Source organism: Dermacentor silvarum, chromosome 1 (genome assembly GCF_013339745.2).
Source record: "Dermacentor silvarum isolate Dsil-2018 chromosome 1, BIME_Dsil_1.4, whole genome shotgun sequence".
Lineage (NCBI taxonomy): Eukaryota > Metazoa > Arthropoda > Arachnida > Ixodida > Ixodidae > Dermacentor > Dermacentor silvarum.
In genome coordinates this window covers 142,617,226-142,633,415 of record NC_051154.1, presented here as the reverse complement: position 1 = coordinate 142,633,415, position 16,190 = coordinate 142,617,226, and the positions used below count along the sequence as shown (strand labels likewise).

The following is a 16,190-nucleotide window of genomic DNA, read 5'->3' as shown; positions in this document are numbered from 1 at the left end:
AGTACTGAATTTCAGAAAAATAATGCCACCATCACAAGCATAATGAAAATACTCAAAAGGAGCCTACTTCTTACAGTAGCATACTATTTGTGGGGAAAACATTTCGAAAATAGGTACAAGAAAGGAAACTCACGTGATGGCAAGCGTTAGACAGCCCTTCATCTTCTTTTCGCTGTAAAAGAAAAGTGTCAGCCAAATGTATAATTCAGAACTCAATTTTTAAGAAATGTTTAATATAAGATGACAGGAAACAAACAACTTTCATAAACACTACTTTTGGTAGATTATTATTTGACATCAGCATCACAAAACTTTCTGCCAGTAACTTTTAAAGTGAAACTCAGTATGATCTTATTAGCAGGTGGTTCTAGTACAGCAGGCTAAAACATTGCACAGTACAGTTGCATGTTGCAAGAACCCCAGATGGAAGGGGCAGTTTTATAGATTACAGATATATTAGACAAAAAGAAGCGAATATATTATCACCGAGAACTAAATTTACCCCTACCGAGTAAAAAATGCCTTTAGTCAACTTGCGATAATTTTCAACTTGGATCATTCAAAATTTTGGTTGATTCAACCTTTTGGTTTCCTGGGGAAGGACAATGTGGCCACAACAGGTGGTGAGAGGTCAGTCTAAGGAAAAAAGTCTCAAAATGTGCCCAGGCTCTATACTTAGGTAGCTGATCATGCTGATGGGCTTGATAATAAAATGATGTAACCAATGCAGTTGCATGTTCATGCATTTGATAGCAAGGTTGGGCATACGTGTAAGAGACCCTCTCTCTCCAGTCCTCTCTCACAAAGTTACCATTAGCTTGTTTCCTGCGTGTATCTATTTGATAACATATTCTGTTTTGGCCCATATTCTATGCAATATTAAATGATTTAACGAAATCTTAGTCACTAGCAAATTAACACAAGTCTACTGTAATTGCTGGCAGCCTTTTCCTTAAACTAATTTCAGTGTTCAGCAGACAAACAAGTTATGCACTCATGGTGTAAAAAATGACAAAACATAGCCATGCAAAGATCCTACACATCCAAGCTTGACCTGGAAATCTGTACTGGATTTTTGTTTACTGCAATAAACAATTTGATTATGAGAATTAGGAGTTGAACACCAATTGTGGAGTGTATGACAAGCTACATCTGATAGAAACACAGACATACATATTAAAAGCAGTCATTACCTTCCTCACTACTCCACAGATATTCTCAACAGCATTACAAGCAAACTGAGATATCAGCAGTATTACATAATGCTCTTGCAGTGCTTGCTGCTAAGCTATTTTTATAGTACTGGATGCCACACATTCTCATTGTCACCCTCTTAGGTATACAAAAATAAGTTGGAAAATTTTAAATGCCAGGCAGTCAAGCATGAAACTAAAAAAAGTTCAGCCACACAAGAAAGCCTGGGATGCAGTGCAGCTGGCAACAAAAACCACTGGTGTTCACCCCCACTTCCCCAAGAAAGCCTTGAGCCATCATTTAAATATATTATTCTCTCTATATTTATAATACATCAAGACCTCTCTCATAAATCTACTCTAGATAATAAATAGAACTTGTCATTATTATTACAAAGCTACATCTTCCTCAAAGATTATAAAAAACGCAAAGACACTACAAAACTTTGCAAATGATAACATGTGCCCCAAGATGACAACTATCTATACTACACCCAGAAGTAGGTACAAACATGAAATGCTTCACATTGAATCATCTCATTAGTGTCTTTCTTGCTGCAACGAAATACTTAAATGAACATCAAAGAAAAATCAATAGATCCCATGCATATGTGTGAATTGGCGATAAGTGAAGCTTTCTTTGATGTCCACTGAAATGTCTTCAGATAGCTCAATGCTCCTCGCCTGATGCGCACTCTGGTCACATATTGTTCACTTTTCTTTCTCCACACACGGTTACTCCTGTTGCACACTTCAATTTTCTGTTGCCGACTTCTTCCTTTGTTGCCTCTTTGCTTGTCTATAAAGCAACTACCCAATGGCACATACCCAGTGGCACATAGCCAGTGGCAAATGGCCAGTTTGCACATACACAGTGGCTCGAGTGTCTGTATACTCGGCAAGACAGCGGCCAAGAGCCAGAAGCCACAAGGTGGTGAAAAGAGGCAAGGAAAGCTTTAATATTATTAGGTTACGCTGCATTGGTAAGTTACATCTCTGGGGAATAACAAAAAAGACCATCCTTAATGCGCGCGACTGCTTGGTGCACAGACATGAAAATGAAATCCAGGTGGGAAAGCCACCTTGAAGTTCCCACACTAGCGCCCAGTGATATGTCACATATTTTGAAAGCCCCTGCTTGGGACTAGGTAATTGTTTATCGATAAACAAGGACTACATTGCATTCTAAAGGGAGCAAAGACTGAATGTAGCAACTTTTGAGACCTTTTTTAAAATGAAGCTTTCTTTGGCTCTTCACCCCACTTTGCGGGAGCTGCTGTCTGGCCAAATAGACATCTGAGCCACTGGTAATGTGCAATTGGGTATGTGGCCAAATAGGCAACTTGCTGCTGACTGCTGTCTCACTGAGCATGGAAGCTGCCAAGTAAACAACAATGGCCACTGGGCAGGTGCCCTAATAGACAACTGTGGCCACTGGGTGTGTGCCACTGTGACTCAAGGGGTATATAAGCCATAAATGTACTAAGATGTGTTGTGCTTCTCTGTGCATGCACCCCTTCCAACATTCTTCTCTTGACAAGCATCATAGATCGCCTTCATCCTCGTGACACAGACAGCGGACAGCTACAGGTGACGAGGCTGTGATCGTGCCATCCGCTACTGCTGTAACCTCGCTAACTCAAACAAGCTTTGTGTCATTTAGACTCTAACAACGCACTGGATCTGCCCGTTTTTCTGGACAAAAAGGGCCCAAACACGCAAAAGGGCTTCTAAATCTGTGATGCTACTATGACGAAGTGGCGCCACGGTTAGGCGACAAAGTTCAAAAAAGAAACTTCAGCTTTCATTTTCTCTACCTTGCCAAATAAAATAAAGCACCAAAGGAACACCTTACCACCTCACCAAATAAATGAAAATATAGTCTCAAAGAACACCTTACTAGTTGAATATTGACTAAGTGTTGCCCTTTAGTGACCCTTACAATTGCATAATGTATTGTGTATTACATATTGTGTAATGAGCCATTTTCTCCTCCTCCCTTGGTCAACACCATCAGTGTCTCCTCTTCACTATCAAAACACTTAATACACAACTTCCTATATGAGCTGCATGTTTCATAATTAACAGTAGCACACGTGAATGTACGCTAACCGTGATAAGCTCAAAGCATAGATAATTGAGCCTCACTCTTGAAACAACAGAAAGGTGCTGCATTTGATCTCCAGCTTAACCAGTGGATTAGAACTTTATTTCACTTCACTATGTTGTCTGATGACCAGTGATAAGCAATGTTTGGCAAGATATTGTGAGATCGCTCAAATAAGACTGCCTATGAAGCCCAACAGAATACAATACTTGAAGAAGAACTCCATGAAATCTATGAAACCTCTCTCTGTGAAGTCCAAAACAGTTACCAAATTCAGCAAACATGCTATGTCACTGAGTGACAGCAAGGCAGTATGACCGCCATGTTGCTTCACGCGCTGTTATTTTTATTGCAATAACAGCAAAAAATCATCACATTTAGGTGACAAGCTGTCTTGGCATGGTTAAGTGCACGACAATGGTGTGAAAAAAGTTGGGATTATTTTCAGGGATAAAACATTATGTTTTTTCCGTTATTTAAGCAAATAATGATCGCTACCTTACGTCAAACTAACGACATACTAAGGAGAGTATAGTAATAGCCAACAGCAAATCAGTGTTACATGACATCCTGCCTCACACATGATCATCATATAATACTCTATTTCACTTTCATTTTAAACCATAAAATCAAAGTACTAAAGTACCACAACTCATTTAAGAGGCAAAATGATTTCTTTGTAGTGGGATCAGAACTACCAAGTAATTGGGCACTATAAGCAGATAAGCCTAGCAGCATAACCATTAAACAACATTCATGCAATCATACACCAATGATCAAGTGTATCTCACGATATGATATAAGCACCTAAGATATTTTTTCTACTGTTGACTGATCTTCACGTCACTTCATGATTTGCGGTGTCACAAATGCTGCAGAATCACCAACACATCACAACAAAAGGTCGCTAAAGCATTGCGGTCGGTGGTCTCGCTGCGACACATTCATTTGTTTGGAATGACACAATTTGTTTCTTCTGATATGCTTGAAAAACAAAGCAACAACGAAACTGAAATGATTGTAGGGAACGGAGGCTTAGACAATCACATATTGCGCATTTGACACGCGCAGTCACTCATCCTAATACAGCACAAAGACTAAAATGCAAGGCCAAATGTGTCTGTGCATCACCAAAAAATACATAACAGCGTTTACAACTGTGCTACAACCATGGAACAAACAGCCTTTACGCAATATGGAAGCTGTGCACACACATGCAAAGATGCAGTGGCTAACAGGCGATGCGACACGCCATTCACACTAAGCCTGGTACAGCAAGTGTCTGCCAGGCAGTGACTCCAGTCGACCTTGCAACCAATAGTGCAGTGCTACTGACACAGAAACTATTTAGTCAATGACATAAAATCAAGCAGGAGCAGAAAACAGAAACTCAAGCAACGAACTTGTACTCGCAGATATTTTCTGCTCGCGAAGGCAAAGCCATGGGGGTTCAATGAGCCCACAGCTAACTAGGTGTAAATGTTACACACCACTTGCTTTGTCTGTTTAAATAGCCATTTGTTCCTGAAATTTATTGAAGCCTCTCGGGCAAGCTGAGCAGTGTGTCAGCACACAACAGATATCAGAATCTGTGAATGCCACTGTGCTTTTTGGGGGAACTGTAAAACTCTCAACAATCAAGTTTGTAAAAACTAAAAAAATCAAACTAAAACATGAAATGGCTATACTGACGCACAAATATGAAGTGCCTCTTCAAATCACATGCTACAGCAGAAAAAAACTAACACGCTTCATATTTCCGAAGTTCAAAAATGTTTCAAAAAATTACAGGACTAGTATTTCCAGCAGCGCTGCAGCATGCAAGATTTGGTTTTGCAACTTTGCCTTCACATTACAAAAAAAAAAAAAAAAATACTCCACAGGAATAGCTATTTCCTTCTGCATCCAAGAACCGTTGGCAGGCATGCAGTAAAACCATTGCATACATGCAGTGTACAGGTCGCAAGAGAAACTGTAACACATGTTAGAAGGAAGTGAAAAAGTAGCCAATTACAAAGTGCTGTAGTCGGTGCGTGAAGTTGTTTCTTGCTTAAAATAATCAGTGAATGCATACACTGGCTGGCAATGTGCATTTTAAGTATTTCAACTTGCACAGCAACACATTTTCCACAAGCAGAATGGCATCAATGTCTTGTGAGAACTGTTCATGTGCTGCTTTCACAGGATTTAACTGAAGTACTCAACCATTATCATACATTTGTCCCTCCGATTATCACACGTCATCTACAATGACCAAGAAGGATAAGGGAAACCGACATGATCAATCTTTAGTAACAACTATTATTATAAAGCCAACATACAATGAAGCCAAAGAAAACACAGAAGAAATGAGCTATTGTTTCTTTTTTTCATTGAATTGTATAATTTATTATAGATGAGGGTCAAATATGCAATCAACTTAATAATCATAACAAAGGACAGTGGAAATGAACTTGTACGAAAAGACAACCTTTCAACTGACGGGAACTCGCAACCTCTGCAGAATGTGTGCAGTGCTCTACCAAACGAGCTATGGTGATGGCTACCCCTCAGACTTTCTTGGTTATTTATGTACATGAATTTATAATCTAGCTTTCGGGAGTGTTAACCAAGCACCACTTGAGGCCATGGCAGATGTAGAACATCCATTAAGCCACGTGTGTCACATAGTAAGAGACCATAAACCAAAGCTGGCTGGCCAAAGCCAGCCAGTTCCATTTATTCCATTCATTGTATAGTGAGCAGCCCAACTCTGGCAGTTTTAATGCCTTGAGGTTATATGCAAGTGCTTATTGGCCTGTTGCTTGTTTCCAAGACATGTGTTGTGTGTGTCCCAGCATCCATCAAGGGATGTTTCCTTTATATGCCATGTGATGCCTGCAGTTGACTGGATGTCTACATTCGTTGCCATGGCCTCGAGCCGCGCTGGCTAACACCCCCTCGGCTAGATTATACATCCATGTAAAGCCCTATCACAAAAAACTATCACAAAAAACTAAAGACTAGCAAGTCATTGCCAGCAACAGCCAACTGGCCCGCACTTTTTGCAATAGGGTGCACATAACAAGGTGACCTAGCTAACTTTAGCCAAGGTTTTAAAAATATGCTGCAGCACTAAAGTAGGATGCGACTAAAGGAATTTGGTTGGCTGGTTTTAGAAGCTAGTTTCACGATCTTGGTACTCTAATTGCATAATTAGTGATGGCTTTAGTCAAGTTAGTCAAATTAACTTCACAGGTTGTCTTAAATTTACTAAGAAACTTCCATTAAGAAGGTTGTAGAACATGCTATGAAGTGTCTAATTCAGCACTATTTAACCTTCGAGCTATTATGCAACAATATTTTTCCACATCATAATAAAAGCACATAAAATATTGGTAAAAGAAAATGCTTGACTACCCATTTACGCAACATGACCTCAGTGCTGTCAATCGTGCTGCACATGAACTAATAGCACTTTTAACCTAGTGCACTGCTGCTGAGACATTGGCAGGATGGCATTTCAGGTGCTGGCGGCGAGATTCACAGCAGTGATCAGTTTCATTTGTGTTACTAAAAGCAACAGGCACGGTGGCTCCTGATAGTGATAAGCTGACTGAAGAACCTGTCGATGCCCTGTCACATTCTTCGTGGCAGCACACTAGGTTAAATGCAACATTCATTTATGCACTGTGATCAAGGCACATAAATAGCCAGTCACATGGTCTTTTTTTCATACTTTGCAGGTTTTTTTATGAAGTGGAAAAAATTACTGCATAACAGCAAGAAAGTTAGAACATGCCGGATTGAACATTTTTTAGGATGCTTTACAACCTTCTCATTGTAAGTTTTCCTTAATATTAATGTAAAGTTTACGGCATATTTTTGGCTAATTATGCAATTAGACAAAATTCCGAAAAATGGTGTGACTTGCTCCCCACCCTCCAATAACATGCCAACAACATGCTTTCAGCCATTTCCTATAATGCAAGAAAACAATTTTAAAACAGCTAAAGTTAGCAGGGACATCCAGTGTATCTAAGAAAGTAAACAGCAGGTCTGGAAGTGCCATAGCCCCATTTCTAAACAATTGCATGTGTCACACAGAAGTTATGGGTCAGGCTCGTACAGGCACCAAATAGGTTTTCTTTTACAGTTGTATTTCCCTTTCTCTTTATAGAATATACAAAGCTTACTGCAAGTTTTACTCTACATATAATTACACAGCTCATTTCTTTTTAAAAGGTTCATTTCCCCTCATGGTTTTCTTGCCTTTATTGTCTACTAGATTCACATAGCTGCTAACTAAAAATATGGCACCTAGGTACCCTTTATTCTTCACTCATTGCATATGTAATAATCAAGGCGCTGTCAATTGTTTCAATTGAAAGTCCTTTGAATCCCTTGTACTTCATTTACACACAGAAGATGCAGTGTGCACTTTACACTACATTTAGCCTGAATAATAACTCAAATATAACAAATGGTTAAATATACAGTGAAAGGAGTGAATATACATGACAGTAAAATATTTTCTATTGTGCCTTCTGCACTACTTAATCTGGTGGTTGAACATCACTTTACTAAAAAAAACTGCAAACAAAGGGCATGTCCTGCTGCTATGTAACAAACTGCCATTCAGTAAAAGGAACAAATGAGTCTCTGTAGAAGGTTCTTCTTTCTGGGGTTTTACGTGCCAAAACCAGTTCTGATTATGAGGCACGCCGTAGTGGAGGGCTCCGGATTAATTTTGACCATATGGGGTTCTTTAACGTGCACTACAACGCAAGCACACGGGCGTTTTGGCATTTGCCTCTATCGAAATGTGGCCGCCGCAACTGGGATTCGATCCCGCGATCTCATGCTCAGCAGTGCAACACCTTAGCTGACTGAGCCACCATGGTGGGTAATCTGTAGAAGGTTAATCAACTTCAAAGTATGCAGGGGAAGTGCCTTTCTTTATACTGACAAGCACTACGTCCACCTTCCATTTATGCCTGCCAACTCCAGTGAAAAGTGCTAAAAAGGCATAAAGTGAAGAACCGTAGCCAGTTGGGCAAGCTAGCAAAACACATACAGAGCACAGGAGAGAGAATACACCTTGTGTGGTTACACTTGTGTGGTGCATTCTGTCTTCTGTGCTATATTTTACGTCCAAACTGTAGTTGAGGATGCTAGAAAGATTGTACTGCACACACATGCTTGCGTACTTGTCCATATGGTAGCAGCAAGCCATCTATTTTGATGACCATGTGACATTTTCCAGAGCCCCAGACCAAGAGCAAGAATATATGGAAGCCCCATTTTTCTTGCATAGTCACAACCTGTCGTTGTGAGTGTATAGCCACTCACAATGAACCCGAAAAAGTTTGATTTTTCTTCTCATCTTTTCCAAAACTTCCAGCTAGGATACGTCACACAATTCTTTCATTATATGCAACGCTTTATGGTTTTCTCTTGTGCTTGCTTGAAATGATGTAAGAGGCACAACGGGGGATTTATTTAAGTTTTAAAAAGTTAATCAACATTTATCTTCACAAGTGTATATTTTCCTCATTGCAGTTCCAAGTAGATAGTCAGTACAAGAAAAGGTCTGCCAAGCCTCTTCTTACCAGCTGAACAGTTTTTAGTTTCGCTAATGGGAATAAAGCAGAGAGACAATGAATCACCCAGTGGCACTGCGAAATGTTTTAGATGCCAACACTGATGAGAAATTTGTAAGATGCATTGTTCTTTGGATAAGACCAGAGTACCATCACAAAAGTTTTATGTACTGCTTGTCTTACTTTTTTTCGGTAGCTGTCAACTTCATAGTTACGACATGAAGCCTCAATTCCCCAAGCGCACCATTAGCAATTGATTATGACACCTTTTAACACAGTCAGTTAAAAACACACAGCAAGTGCAGCATGGCTTCAGACGTGAAGCAGGAGACTATTCATATCTTCAAACACAAGGTGGCCAGTGACATGGTATCGCAAATAACTCAAGGGCATGCCAGTCAGCTCCGTGAAGTGGTTGAAGAGAAGGCCACACAATGAGCAATACCGTGTCTCTGAAAGCTGCCAAACTGGCCCTTCCTATTGTGTCCTTCTTTTGGAAATGCAGGAAGATGCGCTCTTCGCTCTTATGACATCGAGTGTTGCATGGACTCAGCTTTTCAGCACAGTCATAGAGTTTCTGTATGCATCAGTGGCGTCCAGTATGCCTAGACTAACAAGTCAGGTTTCGGTGACATGAATAGTCTTCTGCTACATGTCCAAAGCTGCACTGCTTTGGGCATGCGTTTTGAACTGGATGCACTAAAAGGCAACATAATTATATGTCGCACTTTCGAGGGATTGAGCCCCTCTAACATGATTACTTGGCTGACATATACCCAATAAATAAAAAAAGGAGATAAATTTTATATCAGTGCTCCTTGGACTTGGGTGACACATAACAGCATCAAAGATGGCTTCTTGCATCATGCGCACTAGATGACAACTCCTGGTACAAACTAGAATTACACAGCATGCCTAGGATGACTAACACGTTAACATATTGTGAAAATATGAAATGGGATCCTCGAGCAAGTCACGAAGTCTCATGGCATGGAGGGATATATAGAACACCCAACAGTCCTCCAAGCATAGAGTTTTCACAAATATAGAGGACGTTTTCATCATGCATGAAATGCCACTTTCATGCACCACTTCTTTGTTAGTAATCATTTAATGTTTGCTGGGTATAAAATTGTCCCTTCTGACAGAGACTGGTCCTCCATGCAGCACTAAATTAAGAAAATATTACATAGCATCCAGGTAACTTTAGATATCTGGTACGAAAGTGCTTGTTTCTGCCACACTACAAAAATTATGTTTTAGGTTGCAAAGCTCTTTCCAGCTTGACTATAGCCTAAACTCCCTAACTGCCTTTTTTGTTGCTTCCAACTTCTTTAAAAAGCAAACAAATGAACCCAAATAAAAGAAAAGATATAAAAAAACATCTGCAATAATTTTCGACTTCATAGCCATGGTAATTTTTCGCAACTTCCTATAGACAAAGCAAAGTAGACAAATAACTCCACCAAGCCACATGATATTCACACGACGTGCAAGAGGACTTAATGCTTTTTTCTTTTTCCTTAATGCTTTTTCTTTTTCCTGCTCCAAAGTGACATAATCTGATATATGATGTTCGACAGCACTTCTGACATTTGTGCACCTTGGTTACCCAAGAATTTTTTTTTTTATTTTACATAAATTTTTAAATCCTTTACAGGCAGAAGCCAGAGACATCAAACATGCTAAATAGCTAAATGTAACATAAAGCATATAAGCCATTCTCTTATTTTGGATATGAAAAACCACTATGCGACTGAAAGAACCACATGGCAAGTGCAGCAGTTTGAGCTAGCTGGCATTTGCAAGCGTGAAGCAAGTAGCACTAATGGATAAGCTCTGTGCTGTCTATTCTAATAAATCATCAGACTGCCAAATTTCACATTATACTGGCACAATAAACACACAAAGTTCAGAATTCTCAATGTCCCTACGTTGATGAATTTAGTAGAGAAGCTTTTGCTTTTCAATCTGAAAGTATTAAAACAATAGCAGTCAAGAATTTATAAGTCTGCAGCAGCTGAACTATCTTGATCAAGTAGGGCAATCTTCTGAATTAGGAAAAACTTGAGGCAATTACAAGGAGCATGTCATATTTAGTGTTATCACGGCAGTCTATCAACACATTGATTGCTCCATGACATGTGCAGTGGTGAGGATAAATTAGACACACTGCGTCATCAATTCTCTCATCCATCATGTGTGACACTTCATTCACATCATAACATATGAGCGAAGCCCCTTGCTATGCACTTACATTTGCAGACAAGAATTATTATCTAAATGTACTTTTTAGTCACTTTTTAATCGAATAGTTTACCTCATACTGGTGCATAATAGCATCATTTTAGATTTTTTATTATTTTTTTTCCCTTCATGTGGAGCACCCTCATGGAACAGTACTGGCATAAAGGTTGTTAGCCTGGCATATTGCCATTGTATGTACAGCTGTCATCTATATGAAAGGGAACACGTGAGTGCATTGCAGATAGCCTGAAAGCCCACATGTGGCACGGTGCCCCGGCAAGATGTGAAACGAAAAGGAGAGAGCGGTGCGATTCTTTCTATTGTCTGCACCCTTTGTTGCAGTTTTCCTTCTTTATTATCACTCTATGTTTTATGGCAGACAACCGGACAAGAAAGCTTTGTTTGTAACTGATAGCGTGATCAAGGCATCGCATCTTCCAGAGTGATTGAAGAAAACTACGACGATAGATGAACCTGCGTTCAGCTCACGGTTCAGTTCAACCTGCGTTCAGCTATCGCTATATTTAAAAATATGCATATGCCAAGTAGCTGGACAGAACAAAGGTAATGTTGTTTGATGTAATTTGGATACTCGGATTATTTTTACATTCCGCCTAATTATGTAATTAGTAATACTTAATTAATCAACTTCTCAAATATTATAATTAGATGAAAAGTGTCAATGAGAAAATTGTAGAGCAACATAAAAAACTCGCGATACAGCTTTCTGTTGCTCAATACGTGCTACATAATGTTTTTCAGAATGTGAAAGAAGCCCGCGAATACACGAAAAGTGCCTCGAGCGGCTGGTCGTGTGGCATCTTCACGTAGGATGATAAGAGCTCTTATTATATGATTTTTGCTTATATCAACAACACGCGAGATAGTAAAAGCAAGTCTGGTCTGTGGAAATTTATTATGCATTTCGTTGCATAATACAACGTGACATGCATTCTCCAATGAAGTGGCACACCAACGGGGGGGGGGGGGGGGGGGATTCTACCCCCTCCTTGAGGCCACGACCGCTTGTTAAGAGCTTCAACGGATGACCATGCAGACCGGCTTCTTGGTCCTATCAAGCACTTTCAAGACTTTGAGTAATCGCTGAAGAAATAAACATCATCATCATCCTTGGTGTCATTACTATTATAATCATGAGGCATTTTATTTGCTGTTGAATTCCTCTGGCTAAAGCAAGGAAATTGCATATTATGCAAAGTACTTGCTTCCCCCCCCCCCTCCCCCCTGGCAGAGATCCTGGGTGCGCTACTGCTCCCATGTGGCCAAAACTTGAGCAAGATAGAGCCTGGACCTCTAGAGGTGGCAAACATGAATGTGGCTGCATAATTTTTTTAAATACCTCACAAAATAAAACACCCTAAGCAGTTCAGTAGTAAGTGGATGATAGAGAGCACCATTTTACTCACGACTGGTTTATTCGTGAGTAAAATTGTGTTTACAGATATGTAACTTGGGCACCAACCACATGCCACTAACAAGAACAGTGAATATGGTTGCGGTCGTTAAAAGGCATTTGTGATCAGTGGCATTGCCGACGAGGCTATCCATTTGGTGATTAGAACCCTCCCTTCTCCCCTCCTGAAATGTGGTGGATCTCGTTGAAAAAAGAAAAGTCTTCTCTTAACGTCTAGCCGAGACGAACATAGTTTTCTACTAGCTCCACTACCAGAAAATCTTGGGTTGTTAGATTACTACCCAACATTCTTACAGCTTTGTGTTAACACCGTGTTCAGTCTGCAAACATAAACCGTCGCACACGTTTTTGTGACAAGGGATAACCACTGAAACCGTTCCATTCATTTTTAAAATGTGTCCATAGTAATTGTGTTAATAACCAAAGTCACGACTGTATACAGGCGTGCAGATTTCCCAGTAGCAGCTATCACACAACCACGTCTTTTTGCGGACAGAATGAATGTAAAATAAAGAAAACTGTGTTAAGGTGCCGCGCGCATCGAGACACCCTAGCACGGGTCGAACGACGACGCCCTCGTCCAAAAGTTTACTCGGATAGACTAAAATCACCAATGTGCTGTTGTATTGGTTGTCATGTAAATATTCACCAACGATTCACTCAGAAGCAAATATTTACCGACAAATATCGCAACAGCTGAAGGCGTAGCACCCATGTTACGTCATGCTAGATTCAATCAGCGATGTGCAGGAACAGAACCACTTACATGGGCGTTCTGAACGCAGTCCAAGACATTAAAATTGTTTTTCAATTGGCTAGGGGAGCACAGATGCTGCAATTCACTAGCACATGCAGGATCTTCAGCTAGCTTCACAACAGTCGGCTGCTCAACACGCCTTGATTTGCTGTCACCGCCAGGAACCACGTTATTGTTCAAATTGTCATGTTGATCGCCAACACTGGCACAGCACGCGAAAGGCGCATGCTGAAGTACGACAAAAGTGAACAAAAACGCAAACACACAACACCACGCGTCCCTTTGCCAACACGCCATGCTACTATGCGGCGTCACCGAAACACGACCGTTCGTAAACGCCATGTTGTTGTTGACGACCCGCCTGAAGTAACGACAACCCTGTCGCAACTCGCAGGGTGGTGCGCTGACCAGCCACAATACCCACAAACCTACCACATGCGCGCAGCTCGCGAGGCGCCGCGCAGCGCGCGCGAGCTCGCGAGGAAGCGAGTCGCAAACGCCAGAGCCCGCATGAGGGCGCCCGCTACAACTCATCGATACGCGGTACATGGAGGCTCTCTACTCATCGACGGCTTCCTCGAGTCTGTCGCAAAGACCATGCAAGCACAAATACAAGGTTAAAATATTTTCTGACACTGTTCAACAACACAATTAACAGAGCTTATATTTATTAACTTGTATATTTGAGTAATGGGACTAACACCTTGCGAAACTAACGGCGTCTCTGGGTTGTCTCTGGATTGGTTTTCGGCTTGGCTCACTGATTTATATATGATGGGACTTGATTGGCTTTGATTGCCATTAGGCCTTTATTTTTTATTTTTGTAAGGTTATACTGGCGCTTCATCTATCGTTGTCGGAGTACACCAAGCATTAAGGTATGCATAATTCATGAAGCATGCTCACGAGAATAATGAAAATTAGAAGATGGGGGCGTCAGAACGGAAGTACGTCTAGGCGCGTACTTTCAAAGGGGCCTATTTGAGCTCAAAATAGCTGTGCATTGTTTAGGTCGAGCCTGAACCGCCTTCGTATCGGCTCGTGTAACCTCTTTCCCATATCAACTACTGAATGTTGGGAGTAACGTATGTGTCAGAATGCAGGCAAGGATGGTTATCCCATGCTGCGGAACGACCGTAGCGCGCGAACTCGGCCTTCACTGCGCGGATGGTGTTCCAACGATGTTGTGACTCCACGCACCACTGAAATATCGCTATATCTTCTGCGGCTCTTACAAGGAAACTGGCGTTGAATTTTTTTCATGCTGCTAGATTTGGTCGGGACCCGTTAACAATTATTTTGGGACCCGGAGAGTGTCTAAAGTGCATTGTACTGTTCAAGAAAGTCTACAATATAATTTAACGGCCTAGCGTGCAAGTCTGCAGCACCATCAACTTCGCATTCTTCTAAACTCTCGTTGAAACTTAGTGGTGGATCTGTTTGTACCGATTGATGACTTGTCGTCCTGTGACAGGCTTTGCGATACGGGTAATGTATACGACCGAGAATCGTTTATTTACCACATAAAAATTCGACTGTATGTGTTTGCACGTACCTCATTCCACTTTCTTTTTGCTGATTACATATGCGGCTCGCTTTTGGACTGTAGGCGCCGCACGTGTACCTATGGTACAATGAATAGAAGTATTGAAAGTAGTGAATCTTGCCTTCAATCTTTATGTTAGATTCGCACCTGAAACCATCTCAAGTAAAGGATATATGCTTCCAATCTGAACTTGATTGTCGGGATGTTGGGCATTCGTGTCGTGGAAAGAGACGAATAATTAACTATTGAATACGTACGCGATAAGCCACCAACGGTAATACAGTTTTTTTTTTTTCTTCCACAGCACAACTTATTTGCGCGAATGTTTGTTGCAAAAATATTTAGTGCAACCCTTGCCTCGCATGCCCGCAATGCAAATTTGACACCGGCGGCGAATTAATTCAGGAAATGCCACGAAGTGAAAATAAATGTACGGGTGCATTTCGTTAATCATAGAACACGTACGTATAACAATTTAATGCATGTAGCTGCATTTTCGCATTGCCAAATAACACAAAGTCAGCTTCAGTTTTTCTAGAAAGTGCATGAATTGATCCATTTTTTCACGCACGTGCATGCGTAAACCGGGAACTGTATGTAAAGGCTGTTTCACATGGTGCGATTTTGCACTGCGATTTTCGCAGCTGCGATTTTCGCAGATGCGAAATTCGCAACGGCCATTTCACATGGTGCGAGGTCACCAATGCGATTATGCGACGCCCAGGGTTGCTTGCTGCCAGATTTTGTCGCACATGCCGCATAAATTCGTTTAATGTAATGAAAAAGACGTGCGCGTTATAATATAATTGACCTCTCTTTATTAGGACCAAATAATACGTGCTTTTTGTAATTTAAAAGCGCTTCAAAGTTTAGTTTGTTTTGGAGTGCGCAACAGCGGTTTGTGAAGTTCAATACGAGGAGAAATGGCGGACGTAAACAGCTGTTCGCAGGTGGTCGTTCAGCGTTGTGTGCTGTCTCTGTGTGTGTTTTATGCCTGTGTCTTTCTACCTGCGGTTAAACAAATTACAAGAGGACCTATCAACAAGCCCTTATAGCTGTTGTCATCGCATATGCAATATTCGGGATTCGGCGGAGTCGTCATGTCAACGCAGAGACCCTCGCGCTACCCGTGATTAACGTCAGCTTCTGAAAAACGGATGTGTGTGTATTGCTCGTGATTGCGAATTAGTGGTTCCTGCTCCTAGCAATATTCTTGCACCAAACTTAGCAGCAAGCACCAACCCAAAAGCTCACGTCTGCCCCTGAACAAAGCCGCAAATGATCTGTGTGTAATTACTGAACGTGCAATTGAATTTGTGTTGT

At 41.0% G+C, this 16,190-nt stretch overlaps 1 protein-coding gene across 1 annotated transcript in view; it reads right to left on the bottom strand.

Annotated features, from left to right (window-relative positions):
* LOC119436163 (Golgi apparatus protein 1) overlaps positions 1-13,724 on the bottom strand; it is a 128,865-nt gene extending 115,141 nt beyond the window's left edge. Inside the window, exons 1-2 of the mRNA XM_037702929.2 lie at positions 13,331-13,724; positions 134-172 (exon numbers count right to left, since the gene is read on the bottom strand). Of these exons, the coding sequence (XP_037558857.1) occupies positions 134-172; positions 13,331-13,663 (372 nt within the window). The 5' untranslated portion in view covers positions 13,664-13,724. The remainder of the gene's footprint in view (positions 1-133; positions 173-13,330) is intronic.
* Between the last annotated feature and the right edge of the window lie 2,466 nt (positions 13,725-16,190).